This window comes from Eriocheir sinensis, chromosome 21, assembly GCF_024679095.1.
Source record: "Eriocheir sinensis breed Jianghai 21 chromosome 21, ASM2467909v1, whole genome shotgun sequence".
Taxonomy (NCBI): domain Eukaryota; kingdom Metazoa; phylum Arthropoda; class Malacostraca; order Decapoda; family Varunidae; genus Eriocheir; species Eriocheir sinensis.
Window position 1 is genome coordinate 8,515,730 of NC_066529.1, and position 25,461 is coordinate 8,541,190.

At 38.0% G+C, this 25,461-nt stretch overlaps 1 protein-coding gene across 8 annotated transcripts; it reads right to left on the reverse strand.

The window, feature by feature from the left end:
• LOC127001618 (nuclear transcription factor Y subunit alpha-like) lies at positions 1-22,728 on the reverse strand. Of its 8 annotated transcripts, none has more exons than XM_050866449.1 (10): positions 22,567-22,727; positions 15,872-15,955; positions 15,615-15,755; positions 15,267-15,402; positions 14,822-14,943; positions 12,506-12,673; positions 11,481-11,557; positions 5,847-5,886; positions 4,184-4,286; positions 1-3,117 (listed from the first exon to the last, which is right to left on the reverse strand). In XM_050866449.1, the coding sequence occupies exons 2-9, from the start codon at positions 15,899-15,901 to the stop codon at positions 4,212-4,214; spliced, it is 789 nt and encodes a 262-aa protein (XP_050722406.1). In that variant the 5' UTR covers positions 15,902-15,955; positions 22,567-22,727; the 3' UTR covers positions 1-3,117; positions 4,184-4,211. The 8 variants fall into 8 exon arrangements, with proteins under 8 accessions (XP_050722406.1, XP_050722400.1, XP_050722404.1 ...); XM_050866443.1 differs by having other exon boundaries at positions 14,822-14,958; XM_050866447.1 differs by lacking the exon at positions 22,567-22,727 and adding an exon at positions 22,406-22,559 and having other exon boundaries at positions 14,822-14,958.
• Positions 22,729-25,461: the final 2,733 nt, after the last annotated feature.

Below are 25,461 nucleotides of genomic sequence, written 5' to 3' on the forward strand. Positions count from 1 at the left end.
TTCAACAAAATTTACTTTAATACAAAATCTAACAAGTTGTAAAAAGATGCTGTTAGTTTTTACATATAAAATTATTAACTCCTTGGCACTGAATATCTAATTAAGCCAGTACTACACAATGTGTTCTACCTACAGCAAATGGAATCACAAGGTTTACCTTAACTGAACCACATATTAGCCAAACTTATCCAAATGTTTATATTTGGCTGGCCTCATATGTAATCACAGCTTTATTATTATTATTTTTTTTTTTTTGGTGATATGTTCCCTAAACTTGTTTTCAATAACACCACAGATCAAAGTTTGTTTGACCAAGATTGAATTAAAGATGTCACTAATTTTAAGAAACGTCACAAAAATATAAGGGCACCAACCTTCCCACATTGTATGTGATTCCTGGCATCTTATTCTTGTCTAGTCTGTAAAATCTACTTCAAACCACTTACTCTTTATAGGAATATCAAATTAATATTTCACGGATATAGAATACAAATGGTCAGTTATTCTTAGCCATGCAATAAGTTTTGCATTAAAACTTACATTTTCTATGATTATGAAAATTTCCACTTTGTTAATGTCAACTGTGCTAAGAATTGTTCACTGTTGATTAACTGTACCATAATAACTACAAGCATCTTTTTATTTAGAAACGTTAATTAGTAATATGAAAATATGTTAAGATATTTTAAAAGTGAACACAGTGGAATAGGAATACAAAACTTGGACTAGAAACTGACGTTATCAATCACACTATAACTCTACCTCCATAAGTTTAGACCTAAGGCTTGATTTTGTTTGAGTGATAGCTATGAACATCCTACACAGAGATAAAATGAATATTGATTTTAGTCATCAATAGTAGCTACAGTGGACGGATTGGTGCATTTTTTTCAAAACTGAAGTATCCATGAGATGCACATAAATATCCTGAAAACTCTCTAGTACAATGTATATAATTCAGGATAGGAAGACAAAATTCAACTCAGCGATAAGCTAGCAAAATGTACAACATAGGCTCATCATAATCAGTGGTGGGCACCACTAACCAAAAAGTTAGCTTTGCTTACGCTAAATTGCTAAACTGATAAATAAATTAGTGGAAGCTAACGCTAACCACTAACTTTTCTTCACATGGATTTAGCTTCGGTTATTATTTTAGCTCTAAAACCCTTAAAAACAGACCTAGTGACCTGAAATTTTTATATGTTGTGGCTTAGACATAACAGCTTTCCAGAAAGGTATAGCATGCCAAAATCAGATGATGATAAAGGTGTACACAAATTAAATTCCACATAGCCTACAGTTTATTTATGCCTAATATATGAACTTGCAATAACAGTGCAGAAAGACAAAATCTGATAAGATATCTGATGACACACTACACAGGATTGCTGCCCCACACAGCTGGGGAGAGTGGATCAATTTAGATACATAAATGTAAATAATACTAAGGAGTATATTAAGTGAATAAGTAAATAGCAGTGTTTATTTCTTGTCAGGTGGAAAATATCGAATTCTTGTTATTAAATCCCGAGTTCAATGAGTCAGAAATGGAAGATGCATTACCCTAAAATACCAAACAATTTCTCTAATAGTTGTCCAATTACCCTACTTTAAGACGTAATTTACCCAGAAGTGAAAGCCCTGGAATTATTGCGCCATGTGGCTCAACTGGTGCTGTGCCTGCCCACAACATACAAGAACAAACCTGTATGAACTTTTAGTGGACTTAAAGTTAGCGGAGGAGGAACTACGTTTAGCGGAAGCTAATTGGTCCGCTAACTGTTTCCAAAATAAGCGAAAACGCAAACCAGCTAACGAAAAAGTTAGCTTCGCTAATTAGCTGTTATCGGACTTGCAGAACCATGCCCACCACTGATATGTGCAATTTTGATACCTTACAAAAAAATGCAATTCAAAGAGGGATATAAAAAACTTGGGGCTGCAAATGACTCATTTTTTACTTTCTTATAAAAACATCTTAGCTAGCTTTTTTTTTTATAAAATATACTTTAGTCAATGAAAACTTTCACCCTTAGTAAATTTATTACAATGGTAATCATAGAAACCATTGTGATTTAAATTTCTAGACCTTGTACTTTTACCCAATACAATACAGTATCAAACAGAGGCCTTTCATCTGAAATAAATCATAAATATTGCTTTCATTCACAGCAGCTATCTCTGTAGCAAATTTCCATTTAAATATACTAAATGACAATAAATACATAATATAAAATAACTTATTATTTTGGTTCCATTTGGAGCAATTAGTTGTATGAAACTTGCCATATTAAAAATAAGAAAATAAAAAATGCAAGAAAATACTTTGAAGTGATGAAAATACATATGTGATACAGGATGCATCAATTCAAGATCATTTTTCACAAATCATGGGTGGATAATAAATGCAATTTAGTCTGATTTTGGGGTTGCTAAGCTTTGTAATGCGAGTCGGTTTGAGGTAAACTATGAAATTCTAAAAGGTTTTGAATTATTTCATGTATAATTTACTTTATTCAGAAATATGATGCTATTAAAAACATCTCTGAATGATTCAAAGTAAATGGTGAAGTATTGGTGGTATTGCTTATCCAAGTTACTCTCCTGGATGACATAAATAGTTTGGTACTGCAAACATCCTGTATTCACTTTGTTTTAGTTTACAGGATTACTCATGTTTACACTGTCCTGCTTTCACATGTGACCTTACGAGGACCCTTTTGTAACTGTCATACAATCATAAGAAAATAAAAGGCAAATCAAATAAACCTGACCAAACAATATAGTCTATAATTTTGCAAGTATGAACTACTATTTTTTTCAATTTATTAATGACAACAAAGGTATATTAAAATATCAAATCTATTACTTGAAAGTGAGATCAATTCCAATATCAAGACACCATCACTTAAGATGCCACTTATGTATTTGAGTTTATGGCTAAATCTATAATAAATACAGTGCTATTCTCAAGCTCCACATGTATCACAAATTGCATATGACATACTCTTGTACTTGACAATCATATGACATTCCTGTGCCATTTTGAAGGAACTCCTTTTAGTTGTAAAAAACTTTTGACTGGAGATCAAAATGCATATCATCAATTTTAACCTGGAAAAAAAAATAATAATAATAATTAGGATGTTCCTAGTTTATTATAAAAATATCAACATTTTACACACACACACACACAACATGTATGCACACACACACACACACAGCCCAAGTCTAATGGTTAACATGCTCGGGCCAAAACTGAAAGTTCCCTGGTTCCATTCCCAAATGGAGTGAATGGGCAGTCTCCTTTCATCCATGCCCCCTGTCCACTCAGTAGTGAATGGATACCAGGGCTGATATTCAGAAAACTTCATAAAACCTCCTCATAGAGCCACTCATAAATTCAAAATTCTCCTCATAGTGAGGAGCTAGACTTGTGAGTCATGCAGAGAAACTCGGAAGGAAACTCCTAACTGTGAGCTAAGTGATTTATGAGCAACTCATAAGAAGGCGCTTTGTGGTGCATCTTCCACTACTAATAGCGCTATTGTTTGGTTAAAAACACTCATATCACGATAATATGGATTGCTGGTATGTTGTTATCAATTTATTATACCTCAAAAAGAATATGTGTGGATTTACTTTGGCTGGCTGCAGAAGCTGCTGCCCACCTCGGCTCAAAACACCAACAGTCACAAGATGTCTATAGTCTATACTACGACTCTAGTGTAGGCTTAATCCCAACCAATCTTAGTAGGGGATTGGACTGACTGATAGCCAAGGGAAGGGTCACAGAATTCCTGAGATGATAAATGCACTGGCAACCCTTCATACAAAAGGATGCTCATCAAAGTTTAGATTATAGGCTATTCATGATGCAGAAATTCATAATGTGGAGGAAATTATCTGGTCATCTTTCAAAATGAATGGGGTCTGACCTAAAGAAATTGTCAACCTTGATATTACTTTGAAATGCACAAAACTTTTTTAACCCAAAGATTTTACAAAGTAAAAATACTTTAGTTGAAAACAAAAAAGAAACCTTCGATTGATTAGCACCATCCAGAAATATAAGTATTCTCTAAAATTATATTGTATTAGGATTCTATTTCATCTAATTTTTTATTTGCAATCCTGAGATGCCATATTAATTTAAAGGGCTTACTTTTTATGAACTTACCTAAGGTGAGAGGGAATTCTGAGCTACCTCAGCTAACAAACACCTTGGTGTCAGTCACTCGTGATGTCACAGGGTCTCCAGTGATAAGTTCATCCATACCGTTCTAGAGATGAAAAATCAACGCATAAGTATTGTTATAGCTAATAAACTACATTAAGACATCTCAATTGATTTCCTAATTTTAGAGATAATAAAATCCACACTACAGTGAGATAAACATAAGCTGACAGGCTTTTTGACTTCTAAGTTGCATTAGTGGGGGAAGAATGATGAAAACAAGAGCAGATTTATGGTGCAAAATCTAATTTGAATGGCTACAAAAAATAGTTGCAGACCATAAAGTAAAGTAATATAACACTACAGAGTATACAGACTGATAAAACTATGTGAGGAAGTTTGGGGATGAAAATACAAGTTATTCCCTAACATTTGTGGGGGTTAGGAGGCTGTGACCCAACAAATGTGCAAACTCCGCAAATAATCAGAGCTTCCGGGAGCCCAAGTTTGAATCCTGGCCCGGACATTCGACGGGTGACTCGCCTGGCTGTTCATCCTCCCTTTTGGGTTGGTTAATAAATAGGTACCTGGTGAAACCTGGGAAAGGTAAACTGTGGTAACCCAGATGTCACACTGGCCCTGTGTCCTGGGGTAATGGGTTCTCCCCCACCACAGGCTCAAGGCCCACTGCATAGCTACAGCACATGCCCCCAACTTTACCTTTACCTTCCCAATGTAGTAAGATAAATAAAAGCCCTAAACCCATTTTCAGTTCTCCAAAACACCACAAGATTTCATTTGTCAAAAATGGTACTGGTAGTTCTGAAGTTATGACAGGGTTTGGTTCCGACTAGTAGGTGAGTGTTCCATTAACGTTGCATTTATTTATGATTGCCATTTCCAGTAGACAGTCACCTATAAGAGCTGATGTGGGAGTATTGTGAGGGAGCTGTTGTTGTGAGATGCCATTCTGGTTGCACTGATCAACTGTCCGGTTTGACTCACCCCTCAACCTGCACGGAGTTGTGTGGGCTGATGTGTGAACCATACAAAGCTGAGACTTGAAAACAGTGGAGATGACTGGGAAGACCCCACTATCTCAAAATACATGGATTGGTTAACTCCATGGGAATCATAAATCATGAAGCCTGCAGCCCGCCATCTTGGGTAACCTTTGGCGTCTGCTAGATCTACAGTATGCTCGAATAAGAGATTGTAGGCCTATAAACAGGTAGAGTAGTGACTAGCAACTGTGGTGTGAACATTACTTACAGCTTGAGTTACACACACACACACACACACACACACACACACACACACACACACACACATTTATTTACTGAATTACATAAACAAAAGGTACATCCCTACAGCATATTTCTGGTCAAAATATCAATCTTTTGAATATAGTATTAACTATCACCACACTTAAAAAATAAATATGGCCTGCTTGCCGAGTGCTTTGTATTGTATCAGTTCTTTATGCTTGCATGATTGTCGTGAACTTTAGGTATCTATATTTTTAAATATTTTTACATCAATGCTATAATGAAACAAAGTTAAACAAACACTGACTGTATATGATTTTATGAGAAAGCCACAGATAACTCACAAATAGTATGGATACAAACTCAAATAATTATCAACAAAGGCATTTATTACTTACCTGTAATCCTAAACCTCCAAGATTGTCCATCATGTCTTCTCTGTCAAATAAGAGGGAAAGAGTTATTAAAGAGGCACATGTACCTCTTTCCAAATATATATTAATGTAATGATAAGTAATACATATTGAATCTTTAACTCTTTCTAAAATGTTTCAATAATGAAAAGAAAAAATGTACTCGAAATTATATCAGGAGCAAACTAATGAGATATCAGAATGTAGTCTATTGACAATACACTCTGGAACTCTATCTATTACAAATTCTTTTCTGTTCTATGCTGTTGAAATTCACCAGGACTTGATTTTAGAAGGAAATGACAAGCCAGTCATGTAATCATATCTGCACTATACATACAGTAAAAGTCCATTAATCCGAATTCCACAGGTCCGAAAATCTCGACAGCTCAAAATTTTGAAAACAGGAAATTATAATTCCTTTAAAAAACAACTGTTGCAGTAGCTGAAAACATTATGTTTTAATCTGAAAAGTCTCCAAATTCCTGAGTGTAGGAACTTACATGAAAAATATAAATATAATTAAATCTGAATTTGGGGAGTAGGAATCAAAAAAATTGAAAACAAAAACAGTCTGTTCATGTTTCATGCGAGTTTATATAAGTAAATTGGGCATTCATCTTTAACTTATATTTACCTCCATTTACACATTATAAAATACAACTTGGCAATGGCAGTGCCAAAGGGAGGGGGCTTGGGAGGCTTAAACCTCCTTCAAAATCCTCTCAGTTGCCCTTAGCCCCCCCCATTACTTCTGTAAAAAATTATTATTCCTTTCTCTTGGTACAACCTCAGCTCCCCTTTACGCCATGATGGCCCACCTTTGCCTCAATAAAAAGATACGAGTCGCCACTTTTACCCAAGTACACAGTGCTGTTATTCTGCAATGAAATGCATAAGCTGTTGTGTATGCACTGTGAGGCTAAGAGTGGCAAAATCAAAGGTTAATATAACAACTTTTATGAATAAATTACAGCAAGAGCAATCAGTTTTAGGATTTTACTGAATTTCATCTGAAAATATTATGTATGGTGAGCAATGTGTAGCCGGTTACATTCCGAGATTCTTCTTTCCTGACGTGAAGCTTGAGTGTAGCAACACACCTATGATCAGCTATGATGAACTTTGAACTCCAGAACACCCTTCATTACTAAAGGATCCTACAATAAGTACATATGAGGATGTGGTCAACCTCCTTAACTACTCCCCTAGAATTGCTATACCAAGTACAGCAGTGCAGCTCTAGTCACTGATACCAAGAAACTGCAATTCCCAACCTTCTGGATCTTTTCAAAATTCAGAAGAGCTGTAGGTGCCACTGGTACCAAAGCAACGGGGATCAATATCTAACTCATTGCTAGTAATAGCATTTAAGTCATGCAAGACAGAGTCCATCCCAAGGAGGACACTGGTCTAAGGAGTAGAGTTTCCCACATCTCAGAAGGAGCATACACTGCAATAAGACAAAAAAGTCATAGGTATGCTTCAGCCTCACTCAAACTATATGCTCATCAACTTCATTGCTATCCCCATAGAATGGGTACCATTGCTCATGCCAGACCAACAGTAGATATACCCCTCCCTTTAGGCTTAGGATGTTCCAAGTGCCCACACAGAACCCTCCATAGGGTTACTCAGGGCCTGCCCACCACACTGTTGGGACCCCAAAGATCCAGGTCAAAATCATGACCAGAGCCTCAATCCCTGCCCCTTTTCTTGTTCTAAGTCTAGCAGGATTAACGCTTTTACAAGGAAGGGTTGCAGGTGCCACTAAATCATATCTAGATCTGGCATTGGGATTTCTGAAAGGATAGAATCCCCAAACAACATCATCGACATCTGTTATCAGAGATGCCAGGGCTGATAACTCGTGCTTCTAGTCACACAGTAGAATAAAAATGGTAAACTCTTAATATTGTGTAATTTGATTTATTTGACTCTTGATCTACCAGAGGGCAGTTTGTTCAATTAAATAGAATAGTCTAATAAATAGAAATTAACTGGAATAGTCCATACATAGGTGTTCCCTTTATTCAATTGGTATTTACACTACCATGGTGATTTAGGGTGATACCCAATAGTCCAAAAGTTTGTTAATCCAAACAGGTGCAGGTATGCTGCTATCCAGTTTAACAGACTTTTACTGTAGGCATTTCCATATCAGCTTTCATGCATAAGCATATTCACAGACAGTAACATGATTCAATAATTCAGCAGAGTTTTCTGAGTTATGTTCTCTTTTTTACTGTGAAACCAATTCACACTGCTAGTCAACTCACCTCGAGTGGTTTCTTTCTGAGAAGTTATTATTACGGATGGTATTGGCGCTGTAAAAAGGAAAGAAATCCAAGCATGTAACAAAAGAAAGCAATTTCACCTTTTACAGGAAGACTTCTTACCCAACAATCTTGTTGAAAAAGCAATGAATACTGGTTTTCAGAGTCTTAAAACTACAGGCAAATGTCTTATGAACATGAACTGCCTTATCCAATGAATGCACTTCCATTATGAAAATTCCTAATGCTGCACACACACACACAAACACACAAACATATGTGAAAAATGAACATTTGAGGGGCAAAATACAACTAAATACATAAAAAAATAATGTAATGACCCAGTGGGTCAAAGAAGAGACAAGATATAAAGACTAGATTTATTGCTAACCAAGGAGCCAGATATAATTGTATCTTGAAATAGCAGTGCCCCACAGAGAGAAAGGATCATGAAGTGTTAGCATTAGGAAAAGAAAGAAGGGTGTGTGGTGACAAGCTAAGAGTTACACATGCATGGCAGATATAACTATGGAGAAGCAGCCATTACAGGATTAAGGAAATATTTTTAAACAGATTGAAATAAGCATATTCAAGGTTTCAAGGAGGAACAGATTCAGAGGGACGAGAGACATATGAACAGGGAAATTTTAAGGCATACTAAGGGATGAATGAAGATTTTCTTACATGTGGGTGTTTCTGTCATTTATCTTGTGTAAAACAGGGGTGAATAATATACTGAATTATCAATATAAAGTAGGCTAGGTACTTGCAAAACTTTAAAATGGCTTGGAAATTATAACTCAATGGCTTGGCATCTTATCCCTCCATTTCACTGGAGGTCGTCCTCTAGCATTCCCTCCCTCTATCTCACTCACATACACCCTTCTGGTCATCTTACTCTCCTCCAGTCACTCCATGTGGCCAAACCACTTTAAAGTCTGTCGCTTCACTTCTTCCACCACTCCACACTTCTTCCCTTCACCCCTGTGGCACATTCCAAAATGCTTGTACACACTTTAATTACTCATTCCATCCATTCTACTCACAGCACAAGCACTCGTCAGATAACTCATTTCCACTGCCTGTACTCTAGACCTCTGACTTTCATTCCAGGCCCAAGTTTCATTTGCATATGTGAGGGTTGGTACTATTACTGTATTTCTCAAATCCCTCTTTACCTCCATGCTCACACTTCTGCCATTCATGATTCATCCCAAAGACCCTACCACCCTTCTTCCTTGCAATGCCCTTTCTCTTATCTCTCCCTCCGTACCACCATGCTTATACATAACTGATCGAAGTTACTTAAACTCATTGACCTCCTCCATTTCTTCACCATTCGAAATTATTTTGCATTCTTTTTCACATTCAATTCCCACTCTATATGGGCATACAAAATCTACAACCTCACTTCTACTTCGTTCACAAACCATTACTTTACTTTTGTTGACATTTACTTTCAGCTTTCTCCTGTTACAGACACTATCAAAAACACTGACCAAATTTTGTAGGTCACTTTCATTTTCGGCAATGAGCACCGTGTCATCAGCAAACAGTATCGAATTCAGTACCCACTTCCTTTCCTCATCGAACATTCACACTCCAACTTCTCCAACTTTGCCCTTCATTTCTCTAATAACACCATCCATATAAATATTGAATAACCATGGTGACATGACACACCCTTGTCTTAAGCCCACTTTTATCTCAAAATGTTCACTTAATCTGCCAGGTTTTATCCTTGAGCGCCTTTTATAAGTGAATAATTATCCACGTCTTCTTAATAAATCATACGGACAAAAATACAGCAAGGTCAGTAACATGCTTTGCCAAATTATCATCTTTTTTCGACACTTTGTTAAAAAGTTATTCCCAAAAAACAGTATAGCACTGCCTCTGAAACTCGCAGTAAACAAATATTACTCCAGTATTAGACATGTCTCACTCCAGTGGTTGACACTTAAATTTGTTTGGCTTTGATGTGCTATTAAACTGTGTATAATGTTAGTATCACACAACAGCCCCTTTGTGGTGTTCGTCTTGGTTCCATATAAAAAGAGCTTGGGCTTGCCCAAGCTGGATATACTGTCACTATTTCTCTAATCATTAGAGAATTATTCTTAAAAGTAGTGCAGTTTTCATTTCTCAAACAAGTAGTAAAAGTAGCATACTACATGTTTTTCCATTTATATTGTCATTTCACTTTTAATAAGATCATTACTTAATTTGAGTTTACCGGGCACTTTCAGCATCAACGATGCAGCTTGCTTGAGACCCACGACAAAAGCACAGCAATGACCGAAACAATAAAAAATTGAGGCACTTTACAGTGCAGGTCAGAGCATGTTGTCTTACCAACACTGTGGACTTATGAGTTTCACACAGTACCCTGCTAATCCTCAAGTTCCATGGTGACCTGCTGCAAGACCCCATTATGTGGCACACAAAAATGCATACAGCATATGAAAGTATTTTCCCTGCTACATGTATCAACATTCCATAATAATGTTGTCACCCCTCAATACATGCAGAGGATACATGAAACCCCATTGTATGTAAACTCTGCATATGATTGCCACCCTCATTAAAATTCCCTCAGGACACCTGGTCAAATTTTCAACTTTGGGTAGATTCCACAGGCCTCTGGTTTCCATACCCATCACTATGTCAATCCAGCTTACTCTTTTTAGTGCATGAATGATATTGCCAGCCTCTGAGTGTATAAGCCTTTCCCTTAATAAATTCAATCTTGTTTACACAGTCAAAGTTATGCAACAAAAATTAATTTTCAGAAAAACTGTAGTTCAAGACATTTTTGAAGGCATATACTCTTGTGTGATACATGGCAACCAACACTCACTCATCTGCTTAGAAATCAAGATATCAACAGCTTTGAGCATCAGAGAATCACCAACTTATTAATTTTTCAAGTATTCCTATACCTATACTGGTTGGCCATCACTGAGCTGCTGGTGGGTCCTAATTAGCACAAACTTTTAGCTGTTGATTGGTTAGTTGGGGCTTGTGAGAATGAAACTATATACAGTGAAAAAAATTACTGGAGCTAGCAACTGGTGAAAGTGGGTCTTGCTGCACACCATTTTGATCATAAATCCTAGTCACCATGAGGCTGAGTCATATTACTGACGAGAAGCCTGTGGCAGCTGGTGGAAACAAGTGGAAGCCGTCTTCCCAGGCATCATATTTGAATTTTGAACCATATTATGAATTAGTAAATCCAGTAGAGTGATGTGGGGACATATATCAAGGCCTGACAGTATTTACTTCAAAATCTTAAATCTACTTTCAACAATAGCACAGATATATATGTACTGTTACTTACTTTCCCTTGTGGAATCTGCCACCTTCACCTCTTATCCTGTTCATTGCATGTCTGTGTCTTGATTCATGAAGATACTTCTGTGGAGGACAGTATAGGAAATGAGTAATATGAAATAGGATGTTATCTAATCTTCAATCTTGCTTATTCTACAATACATTATTACCAATTTTGTTTTTATCAGGAGTAGGAATAAAGATAATAGTATGGAGGCATTTATTTGACCATGGTTTTCTTTCCAAATGCTAACAGGTAAAACAATAACTCTCATTGTGGGCTTGAAAATCCTCATATTACTGAATCCCAGCTGAAGCCAAACCACTTGGTTACTGATTAATATTTCTTGTTGTGTGAAGCATTGTTTATAGAAAAGCTGTAACTGCCCTGCCCATCTACAATTTTATTAAATAAATTAAATTACAAGGCATGAAACCTATTTACACACTTTATTCTTGAATAAAAACAATATATGTCTGAAAAACAATGTGCATTTTCTGAAAACAATGCACATTTTCACTCAATTTAAATATTTATATAAAAATAGTAACTTCAAAGACCTTCTCAATGTTCACAATAATTAGTAAGGCCTCTGAGGCTACACGTGAAATTTGTTAAGAGCAAGTATTAGTGAATACTGGAAAATTGCTGTATGAATGGCTAAAAGAAAAAAAACTTTCTTCTTTGCTTTGTTCAAAGGAGATGTGGGACAGGCTTTTACGTCATCTTCATAGAAGGTATGTGATCTCCTAGATACATCATAAACACCTCAAATAGAGGTTGAAACATCTTACAAACACAATAATGTATAAAATTGTAAGTGCACAATACTAAAGAACATAAGACACTACATGTAGCCTTTTCAATCATCCATTCCACACACAGCACTTTTAAATTACACCCTAAACTTCAAATATTAAAACACTTGCTAGTCTGAATGACACTAAAATAACTGTAATCATTGTAATAAGAAGCTGCTGGAATGAAACAGAAAGCAATACTATTACACCGAAGGACAAAGATGTACTTACTTTTCGTTCCTTAGGTATCCTTCCATCACCTTCTAGCTTGGCTCTGGCTTGTCTTCTTTTAAGAATTCTATGGTACTGTTTAGCATTAACATAAAGAGGTTCCTCTTCTAAGAGTTCAGGTCCAGGAAGGGGTATTCGTTGCAACTGGGCCACTGCTCCATTGCCAACCTAAAAAAATATTAAAATTAACTTTCCATATGTACTGGTTCAGAAGCAGAAATTTTCAAATATATTAGGACCAAATGCAAAGAATCAACTGTTATAAGGACATTTAATTTAAGGGGCATAAAGCCTAATAAAAAGATATTGTTGACAGAATCCTGGTTAATTTAAATTAACAATAGTAAGAAAAACTAAGGTTCTGAACATCAAACTGGTAAAAACAACATGAGCAGGCAAAACACCATAGTCGGTTCACCTAAGTCTGAGGTGTGCATCACTGTGCGCTGGTAACCTGCTGTCCCACGGCATGTCCGATTCCGTGGATAATGTATGATAGCCTACACATAGGAAACAGTCATTACCAATACTATGCAGGTAACAATTACATATACATTCAATTATAGTCAATTTTGATTAAAAAATTATCAGTACTGTCACAACCAGTTATTTCTTTAATTAATAAGATCGCTGATTATGATTATTAAACAATCTTAGCACTGTTTGTGACAGTATTAATAATTTTTAACTCAAAATTGACTATAATTGATGGTATTTGTTATTGTTGCTTGCATATTATTGAAACTGGTGACTTTCTCATGTATAGGTTATCATGTATTATCCATGCAATCAGACACAGTGTGGGACAGCAGGTTGCCAGAGCATGATAATGAATACCTCGGACTTGGGTGATCTAACTACAATTGAATAGCTCGACCTTTAGCTCTATCAGCATCAAGCCCAAATACATACACTTCAGTTGGAGAAAAGAAAACTAGATACACAAGCATTTTGCCCGCCAGATTCAATAACATTGTGTGAGAACATTCAGGTTTCCAGATTGCATGGTTGAGAAAACTGAAATTGCAAATGAGTGGGGAAAATGGAAACTTTTGGAAAGTCATCTAAAAGCAAGAGATGTTGAGCATACCATTATCAAAGCATCATTATGTACCCTACTAGATAAATACTAAAAATATATTTGTGAAGTTGAAGCAAGGTCAGATTTATAAATGATCAAATCCATAGATTACTAATGATGGATGAAAAACAAGGTGCACTATGCGCATCTCCATTGCCAGGAGCTACAAAAAAATGCCACCATGTACATATGCTGGTAGAGGTCCTGTGAATCAATGTCAGATTGCAAAAGATTAACATTTTGAAGCCATCACTGGTCACAAAAATTAAGTGTTCATACAATGTGCACTGTCTACAGGCAGGCATAGGGAAAACAATACTGCCAGTGTGTGTGGTAAATGACAGACATCCAATGAATTATCGATGGTATCTGAAAAACTTTTGTTTCAGTCATAACTAGGCACAAAAATTATTTCAAATAATATTAACATTAGATGAAAGCTGACACAAAGTCAACTGCCCTAATCCTCAGGGCCACGTACAACAAAAACAAAAATATGGCTGTTAGGCATTAATTGATAGATAACAAGAATCTTTGTCAGCAGTCATAAAACTCAAATATAATGAAATTATGCTTATCCAGAATTTTGTCCCAAAAAATTTATTTTCAGGAAATTTTGAGACTATTGCATTTCATTGCTGTCTTTAAAGTAGAAGGAGTTTATCAGACAATAGCACCACATGAACATTAGGAAACTTGAAGTAATACAAGACAGCTCCTGCAAACTGTCAGTAGCAATATATAAAATGAAGTCAAAGTAAAAATTATAAAATGTGTCCATATTTGTAAATATCTCAAACAACCTCCTCTCAAAACTTCAGTTGTATTTCCATTAAATACATGGCTGCTTGGTCTATTTCCCTTTCCTGTGACTATAATGAAAAACATTTCTGCTTCTGTTTGAATATCCCAAATGATAGGTAAAGTTGAGGGAATGTAAGAAATTACACAAGGCCTTAGCGCTAATCTCTGTCACATTAGCCCTTGTGCATGTGGTAAGTAAAAACCCATTATACAGGACATAGTGTGACATCCATGTTACAATGATTTATCTTCCCCAGGTACCCATTTATTGTTCAGTCCAAAGGAGAGGAAGAACAACTAGGTGGGCTTTGACAGATGAAAAAAAATCAGTCTTATAAACCATTCTTAGTCACAGCACTGGAAAAAAAATGTTACAATTGGTTGGTTGACTGATGGAAAAATAAGGTCATAAACAGATGTATGGTACTCACCATAACAACACTTCCCAGGTTAGTCTGGGAGTTTTGTGCTGCTGTTGTTTGCTGGCTTGTCTGATTAGGACTCTGCTGCACAGAGCCTCCTTGAGAGGATGTTGCCAGCTGGATGAGGTTCCCTGAAAGATTCAGAACTTCAAAAACACAAAAAATGATTAGTGTATGATTCAAGCTGGTAAATTATATTTCCCAAAATATATGCAATAATTTGCAGTGACAGGAATGGTAAAGAAACACAATATACACTTTTACAGCCACACATTATTCAAAAATTTTAGATCCCGAGAGATGAAAATTATCAAAGAACAGATGAAATGTTTATGCAAAAGAAGAAAAAGAAAACACTAGGTTACTTCATAAATCAAAGAAGGGCAGTAAAATAATCATAAATTCAGAGTACACACAGCACTTGCAGTATGCCAAACACCCAGAATGAGCTTACCTGTGGATTGCTGGTGGAGAACATTCCCTTGACTATCAACTTGGACAGGATAAACTATAGCCTGCCCATCTGAAGTCTGAATGATTTGTGCTTGTTGTGCCGACCCAGCAGGAACAGTCACTACATGGTTGTTACTCTGTAAATATTTCATTTAGTTAAAAAAAAATTACACTTTTATTTTTACTTAATGCAGCAATCTTTCATCTGACTCACTGTCATAGTGAAAAAAAATGCAATTGATTATGACAGCAAGAGCCTCCTTTAGAATATCAAACAACACTTCACCGCTACTTTTTTTTTTTTTTTTTTTTTTTTTTATCTATGATGAGCCAATGAAATCAAGCTCACCTGTATTCCTGATGCTGGTACCACCTGCAGCTGTTGCAGCTGCTGAGTGCCCCCAGCCTGAGCCACCTGGATGGAGCCTGTGCCCCCTACTGTCTGCAACATCAGCTGACCTCCAGCAGTTTGGATGATGTGTGCCCCACTCTGTAACATCAAATAGTTAACACCCAATGGACACAAGAAAACTTGGTTCTGATGAAAAGTTTTGCTACACATAATTATTCCTTTTACAGTCAACCATCTAATGTCACCTGGCTCACCTGGGTGGCTGCCTGTTGGACAGCCTGCATCCTGTCGGCCGGGTTGTATCACCTTCGATGTAGTACGTAATCTTGCAGCAACAACTGTAAACAATAGAATGTAAATATATATGAATATTCATTAAAGTAATAATATATCTGAAACAATATTCACACAGGTAGTTTAATGGCTCCCATTTTAACTTTACTGTTTTATCTTACAAAGCACTTATGGTCAACGAAACCCAATAGTAAGACATGCAAATTATATTTGTGGTCAAAATTTATTTTCCTGCTGGGCTCATAATAATAATAAAAATAATAATAATAATAATAATAATAATAATAATAATAATAATAAGTTTTATTTCGCATAGCAGCACATATAAAAAACAGGACAAGTAAACGAATGAGATCTACCGAGATACATATACATGTACACTTAAATAATTGACAGCTTATAATTACATATGCGTGTGCACGGCACACTTATGCACAATCTACATGAACAGACGGCCCAGCCACTCCCGCCGCATAGATCCACATACATAGGCCGAGCTCTGTCTGATGAAGGTGATGTTGGAGTTCCCAGATTGTTCCACCTACTCCTCATACTGTACGCGTCCTGGCGATGCAACACAGCCAGACAGTTCATCCCGTGCCCAAAGAAGACCACGGATGAGCTAGTCCATCTAGGAAGCCCTAGAAGCCGCTTGAGGATGTAGTAATGACAGACCCTAAGACAGTTCATGGAGGCAGCCCTATACCATGACCACAGCAAGTTGCAGTAGAGAGTAACAGTGGCTCCTGAATAACTCCAACTTCACCTCCGTGCTGCAGAAGGAGAACTTCCTCAGCAGCGTCTTGCCGATGATTGTGAGCTTGGTGGTCGGTTTCTTGATGTCATCATCATCGGACCGTTCCCTGTTGATGACATGGCCCAGATATGTGAATCTATTCACAAATGTAAGTGCACTCCCACTAAGCCACGCTGATGTCTGGTAGTCCACCCTGGAGTGTGGCGGCGGCACTACCATTCACTCTGTCTTGGTGGTGTTGTATACAATATCGTGCGTGGCAGCATATGCCTAACACACTCCAATAAGGTCCTGCAGAGCCTCCACTGTGGGTGCCATCAGTACCATGTCATCAGCATAACTCAGCGAGTTGATGCACCTATCATGTAAGTTGCAGCCTGTGCCTGTGTCATGCAGAGCAGCAGTGAGATCATGTGTAGACATTGTACAGGATCCGTCCCTGGCAAATACCACTGGCTGTCTTAAATGGCAGTGAAGTGGAAGCCCCCCATTTTACAGCAAATTCCTGGGTAGTGTACCAGTACATTAGGAGCTTGACAATGTACCCAGGAGTTCCCCTTACAAGCAGTTTATTAAACAGCTTCCAGTAGTTCACTCTGTCAAAGGCCATCAAGGAAGCAAAGGTAGACAGGTGAGCCCCTGGAAGTGTAGTACTTAATGATATTCTTCAACGTCCACACACACATCTCAGTGCCGTGCCCTTTCTGGGATCTAAACTGATTGTCCAGCATGTTCAGGTAGGCCTCTAGGCAGTGCAGCACTGCCTTCTCAATCACTTTTGACAAGGCAGTCGCAATGGCAATGGGCCTATAGTTGCTAGAGAGAGCAGGGTTTATAACCTTGCTCTTCAGCAAGGGAACTATTTGCACTGCCAAGACCTGAGAGGGTATGTATAACATTGACCCCTGATGCCCACCTTAACAAAAATTGATGAAGGTAGGGTTGATGGACTGATGAACATTATAATAGCCATACAGCAGCAACAGCATACATAAAATTGCAAACACAGGCAAAAAAGTAGATATGGAGACAGGTCAAAATGATATATATGTACACACACACACACACATACACACTATAATGAATGAATAATTACACAAATAAATAAATATAACAATTAATAAAACACACATGGAAAAACATTTCCCTTCACATAGAAGCATTGTGGTCAAGTGGTGCCACCACAGTAAATCACTAAGGTATCATTGATGTTCATGCCTATCATCTGCACCCCCTGGATAAATTTTGACTGAAATGGTGCCTACTTTGATGTATCAAATTACAATGCAGTATTTTGGTACATTCAACTAATAATGGATTTTACAGTCAAACCGAAGTTTTTCATGTAAGTAACCAGAATTCAATCTATCTCACTCCAGCAGGTGACACTTTTTTCTGATAAATCATAATGTGATAATTAACCCATAAGCGTCGGGCTAGAGGACTATTGTCGTCCTCGCAGCGCGTGGGCGGTGCTGATGATTTTGAAAAATAGGTGTCTTTCATCAATGCCCCATGTGGCAATTTCAAAAGAAAACATAATAATTTATACTGTTTTTTCATCGCCAATCCTTCTTCTCCACGATGAAATAAATTTCAAGTGTCTAGGTTGCAGCACGGCAGAGATATGATGTTGGGAAGAGGTGCTATTTTTGGCCAAGTCGAGTGCATCGGATGGCGGGAACTCCCGCCACCTGACGCACATAGGTTAATCTTCTTCATTAATGTTTCCCTCCTAAACTGCTTGTCTCTTCCTATACTTGAACTCCACCATGTTTAATTGATTGGTTTCTTCTTTTATTGCCCTCAGATAGCAGAAATTATTTCACAATAAAAAAAAAATTCTAAGATAGGGTGTAAAATTCTCGGGAATTTTGAACTGGGAAACTTTCCACGGGAATTTTGAAAATTTTCGGGAACTTTGAGAATTGAGATCAATTTTTAAGTTTGCCTGTGGCACAATTGGGCTTTTTTCTTTTCTTCTTTTGAGGTTATTGTTGCATCTTTAGACTTCAGTTTAAGGGAGCTGTTAGTGAATGTCTCTTAGCCCAGTGGTGGTGCAAGCAGGATTGTTTAAGTGACACCTATCGAGGCTCATGCCACCCTCCTGTTAACCTAACCTAATAGAACCCCAAACAGTAACTATAGGTCTTGACTCAGAAAATTCACATAAGATGCCTTGCTAATGAAACTTTCTATGCAACAAAATTGGGTCTTTGTTGATTTATACCATAAGGTGCTGGCTATCATGTGTTTGAAAATACCCTAAACTTAACCTAACAAAACCCAAAATAGTCACTATAGGTCTTGAATCAGAAAATTCATATATGCTTCCTTTCTAATGAGATTTTTTATAAAACAAAGTGAGGTTATTCTTTGTTGATTTATACCATAAGGTGCTGGCAATCATGTGTTTGAAGATACCCTAAACTTAACCTATCAAAACCCCAAACAGTTACTATAGGTCTTGACTCAGAAAATTCATATAAGCTGCCTTGATAGTGAGACTTTCAATACAACAGTGAGGTCATTCTTTGTTGATTTATACCATAAGGTGCTGGCTATCATATGTTTGAAAATACCCTAAACTTAACCTAACCTATCAAAACCCAAAATAGTCACTATAGGTCTTGACCCAGAAAATTCATATATGCTTCCTCTATAATGAAACTTTTTATAAAAGTGTGGTTATTCTTTGTTGATTTATACCATAAAGTGCTGGCAATCATGTGTTTGAAGATACCCTAAACTTAACCTAACCTAACCTAACCTTGTCTCAGAAAATTCATATATGCTTCCTTACTAATGAGACTTTTTATACAATAAAGTGAGGTCATTATTTGTAGATTTATACCATAAGGTGCTGGCAGTCATTTGATTGATGATACCCTAACCTAACAAAACCCTAAACAGTTACTATAAGTCTCAAATCAGAAAATTCACATATGCTTCCTTACAAATCAGGCTTTCTGTACAACAAAGTGAAGTCATTCTTTGTTGATTTATACCAAAAGGTGCTGGCAATCATGCATTTGAAGATACCCTAAACTTAACCTAACCTAACAAAACCCCAAACAGTTAGGTACTATAGGTCCTGACTCAAAAAATTCACGTGTGCTTCCTTACTAATGAAATTTTCTATACAACAAAGTGAGGTCATTCTTTGTTGATTTATACCAAAAGGTGTTGGCAATTACATGTTTGAAGATGCCCTAAACTTATCTAACCTAACCTAACAAAACTCCAAACAGTTTCTATAAGTCTTGACTCAGAAAATTCATATATGCTTTCTTATTAATGAGACTTTCTACATAACAAAGTGAGGTAAATCTTTGTTGATTTATACTGTAAGGTGCTGACAATCATGTGTTTGAAGAAACGTTAAACTTAACATAACCTAACAAAACCCCAGTTACTACAGGTCTTGACTCAGAAAATTCATATATGAGGCGTCTAGTGCTCAAGGGGCGAACAAGCCTAGTGTTGACCCTTTCCATACTGTGGCGCTGACGTCTGCGTCACGGATGGAAAGGGTTAAACTTAACGTAACCCTTAGAGTACGGGTGGTGATATATTTCTCAGGATGCTGTGCACGGGGAAAATTTAGACATTTAAGAGGTGGAAGTGGTGTCTTTCTTCTTTGCAATATTGTATATTCATCTAGTATATATGGTGGTGTAATAAAACTTTTGTCCTAATAATAATAAAAAAGTTATGACAGCCGAAAATATCGCGCATTTTCTCGTGGCCGTGGCGCGTCGCGTGGAAGCACCCCACTCTCTCTACCCACTTGCCCCTCCCTTCTCTGTCAATGTCACTACCATAGAAGTCATCAGAGTCACTGTCACTTTGATTCGCCCGCTCTCTACTTCCGCCCGGAGCAGAGGAACTGCTTGACACGTCATGAGACATGACATGTATTCCAAACAAAAGTGGAAAATGATCTGTGGCCTTGGGTTGGGTGCGTGCTGAGACGAATGAGAGTGTGTACGGATGCCTCCACCATTCTTCTGAGTCAAGAACTGGCGGTATATTTGAAACGTAGGGAGCGTAGTGAGATGATTATATATATATATATGATCCCCGTACAGGTGGGGCGTGTGGTAGCGCACTTATATATACGATCGCTGTAATGTAAGGGTTAACCAAAATTGGTTTGCTTATTAACACAAGTAAACGTGTGAAAAATTTGAAAATTTCCAAAAATTCCCAAAATTCACGGAAACTTGCCCTCCCTTTGCAACCCTAATCTAAGCCCAACTAAGACTAGCACTATCATTTCAGGCATCTATGACCAAGCTGTAAACCCCATCTCACAGAAAATGGATCTGAGTATTCCATTTTCTTCCCTATACTTTTCACTGTCCCAGGGTGGATTCACATATGGATTCTGGTCCTGCAAGTATGTAGAAATACTATCAAAAAGCAATCTTTATTAGTGTTTGAGCAAAGATAAACACAAGGCCTTTATTTCTCTTTTTTTTTATAAAATATCATTAGATTTGTGTCCTTCTGGTCCTAGATACCTCATTTGTGGCTCTACATGGCTTTAGGGTAAGTGGTCTGAGCTAACCTAACCTAAGCAAACCTAACCGCTGCACCCTACCTGAACTGCAGCTGCCGCATCGACTGTCTCCTATGCATCAGTGACACTGGTTTGGTTGTGTTAGCTTTATTTAGGTTAGTTGCTATGTGCATGATCATATTATGGTTAGAGGGGATGTATTTTCAAACATTAATTTCACCATATGGCATATGATGATGTGTAGGGTATTTTGAGATCACAGAGCTCAACTACATATATATTTACTGAGCCTATGTTAACACAACTTGCTGCTATGGATAGTAACCCATTGCTGCTGTATAGTAACCTATCGCTGTTTAAATAGTTACATATCAACAGTTAGTTCTTTAAGTCTTAGAAACAATCAATTTACTACAAAGTTATCAGAATGATGCTTAACACAATAAAATCTATCAGAAAAAATGGTTAACCCGTGGAGCAAGTTGGGTGTAATTCTAAAGTAATGCTAATTCTGGATAAATATCAGATTTACTTGTATGTATTTTCATGTTTTGGACAAAAATCACCATGAAAACCATCAGAAATACTGTGTTCATCCAAGGAGTTTGCAAAATTTTCAAAAGACGGGACACTACATGCATGACATCAATCTGGTAAATATACAATAAGTAACAAAAAATAGGTAAGGGGTTGGGATCCAAGAACCCTACATGAGTGTCATATAGCTAGCAAGTTTTATGAATAGCGAGGCAATCTTACACTAGGAATGTTATGTATCTGATCAGATTTCATAGAATCACCATAATCTTGAGTGAATTTCTTGTGGTGCCACCATTACGTTCAAACCGATTATCACATGCTATCATTACCCATTACACCGCAAATAATCACCTGTGCCTCTGTATCTCATGACGGTGGGCATGAGGTAGTTTTAACACTCGTTTGATCATGTTGGAAAACTGCTGGTGTGCATTACCTTGACTTTCCAACAGCACCGGGGACATATTCGGGCCAATTAATTAGCCCCACTGATGTCTAGTCATTAAACTTGGTCTTGTCACCTCAAATAAGGCGACTTGCTTCACGGAAATCACTGATCTTAATGACTTCATAGCTAACCAGATCCGAGGAGGCCGTACATACACACTGGTGGCGGAGGCAGACCTGCATGATCTGCCAGCTTCTCTTCCCTTCCTCTCACGCATTTCACACCTCAACATGGCTTCCTTTTCTTTGTGTGGAGGGCAAACAAGGCGTCGGAACAGATCATCTCCTCGCCTGGGCCGCCCCTCTTGGTGGTTTCAGACTGTTGTGAGTCCGATCCCAATCAAACGTGAGCGGGAAGGAGCTATAGAGTATAATTGAGGACTTACATTGGGTATTAGCGCGCAGTTTCCGATGATTGGCAGTGCGACACCAATGAGCGCCGCGCCTCCCTCCGCCGCTCCGCATTGGTCCAGCCGGCCCCCGCGCCTGCCTCGCCCGCCGCCGCCCCGCGCCGCCTCGCTCACCGCCACAGCCCTTCACTCGCCGCCGCCTCCACCACACACAACACCACGGCACTCTACGATAGCTTTACATGCGCCAATACACTCAGTAATTTATTGACATATATGATTCAAGTTGTGGACGAAATTAACCTATAGTCAGAGATGAGAGTCGCAAATTAATTCAATATTTTGAAACGAATAGAAACTAAAGCGTCCAAAGCACAGTGGCAAAAGCGGTGACGCGTCTCAGCAAATGAGACAGGGCCAGGCGTGGCGATTTTTCAGCGGTGCCACATCTCACATTCCAGGTGTATATTGGCTTAATTGCCTTATTTTGGGGCGTTGCTTTGGATTTAGGTATACTGATAACTTACAATACATTCTAAGGGGAACGTTCTGCTACACGGAATCAGAAATGATGCAAAGAAATGCTGAACAGTTGGCACATTGCCACAAGGGTGAACTGATAATTGTTTAAGTCCTACCTTAAAGCAGTAACAAAAAAAAACAAAAATGTTAGCCTGTTTCGAGTATTAGAAAATATCATATTCAATTAGGATATTTTTGAGGGTTAAAAACTGCTGGTAAAATGAGAATCCTCTATGAGGCATGAGGAGGGTAATTCAAACACCCTGCAGTGCTTAACACATTAAAGTGAAATATAATAGCCTAGCAAAGACAGTGAATGTCAAATCATTCATAATAACCAGCCGCTCAGCGATATGATAAGTTGATAACTAGCACATTTTATTTTTTGCTGAAGAATAAGATATTTGTGTCTATACCTGTGGGTGTCAGGTGAGGGAGTATGGGTGGGGGGGAAATGTGTAGTTTTTAGGGAAGATGTGGGACTTTCGAGGGATGGGATGTTGAGATGGGGAATTGGGTGGCAAGTGAAGCTGACGGGTAGGGGATGGTGGGGAATTATGCTGTTGGAGGGCGGGGAATATGTGACGACTGCATGCATGAGAGTTGAGTGGGGTGGGAATTATTAGAGGATTAATTAAGGCCGTTGGGAGTGACGGGGAGTGACGTATATAGGAGGTCTTTTGAGTTGTGGGAGGATGTAAAGCTAGTGTGATGATGCGAGAAAGGGATGGGGGAAGGGTAGCTAGAGTACGAGGTAGAGTTGGATGTTTTTTTACGTTATTTTATACAGAATAATATAAATAGTCTATATAATGTAAATATAAATAATATATATTTTATACTATAATATAAATAATATAGTAGTAATATAGTGCTGAAAATATAAAGATCACACGAACGCGTAGGGCCTACCAGCTAGAGTACTACCTCTGCGAGTGTACAACGCAGGTCGCATTCCTTCAACCATTGGAGCGGTTGCCCCTACATCCAACTGGGAGCTATAAATATAGTTGTAGGTTTGGGTAAACACTCCTCTCCTCCCGTCTTTGAAGCCATGTGATCATACCCACAACCGCTTCTTCCTTCTGTTTAACTGTTGCAACAAATTAAGTCCATAATTTGAGTAACAGCAGCACAAGCCACATTAACAACCCTTGCTTTTGCAAACGGCGCCATGTGGATACAAGGCGACTTGTTTGTTTACGTTGTGGATACGGGTAACCCCTGCGGGTAACTTATACCTTGGTCGTGTGTGACGCACAACCAGAAAAGTTGCGATTGGAGAAAAAAGGTCCGGTGTGATCCTGGCTTGAGACTCCATACCCATTGTTTTTCGCTGTGAGCGCTCGAGATCGTCTTGCTGCGAACAAAGGGATGCACGCTCGCGCGCATGATGATCGTACACCAAGTTACCGCTCGTAAATTAATTAGGCATTTTTAGTGATTTTCTTTTGCTCGTAAATCAAAACGCTCGTACACTAATTAATATAGGCACTCATATCAGTGCCTAATTAGTTTTTATATACAGTAAACCTCGGTTTATACAAACCGAGGTATTACATAAAAAGAAGAATCTTGAATAAAATCCAATCACTTTCCTGCCAGTTATATACAAAATATTCAGAAAAAAAATCACAAAGAAAACCTTAACATTTATATTGTCTAAGGATGTGGGGAAACCATGCAAGCATTGCAATCGCTTTGTGGGGAAACTCACAAATAGCCTAACCTAGGAAATATCATCCAACTGTTAAACATCCCCTAACTAGCCCCATAAAAAAACACCCAACAACAACTGTTAAACATTCATTCATTCAAATACAGAGTGTGGTCCACCAAAAGAACGCGAATTTATAATGGATCCATAGAGCGTAATAATCCTTCCAGCCTTGCGCGTCGCCCAAGGACATTTACATTTGAATAACAAGTTTTTTTTTTTTTTTGGTATTTCGTTGGGGATATACCCCAATGGAGGAAGGCGGAGCATGCCGCGCAACCCCCCAAACGGCTGGTAGAGAGATACCCAATTCTTACAAGGAGGAGGCCCAACAACGGGGCTGAGGGTGTCGGAAAGAGCCCACCTTTCCACCCCCATGGTAACTGATAGGTCTCGAACCCATACGCACCAGCAGGAACAAGGCTTTCATAGACTCTGTTGGAATTTCCTTGAGTAGTTTAATTTATGACCCTCTGGTGGTAGTTCGACAAAGTTCCTGCACCATGAACGTAAATAAACACTCATGGAGACAAGTTTAACCATTATTTTGGCCTTTAGAAATGACTGTAGTTAAAGACGGAACCTCATACAGAGTCCTTCCATCCCCGCGCTCTTTCCTGCCACCGTTGCCTGCCATAATATCGTACTCAAATAATCATATTTACCGGTTTCTGACCCTCAACTATTGCCAG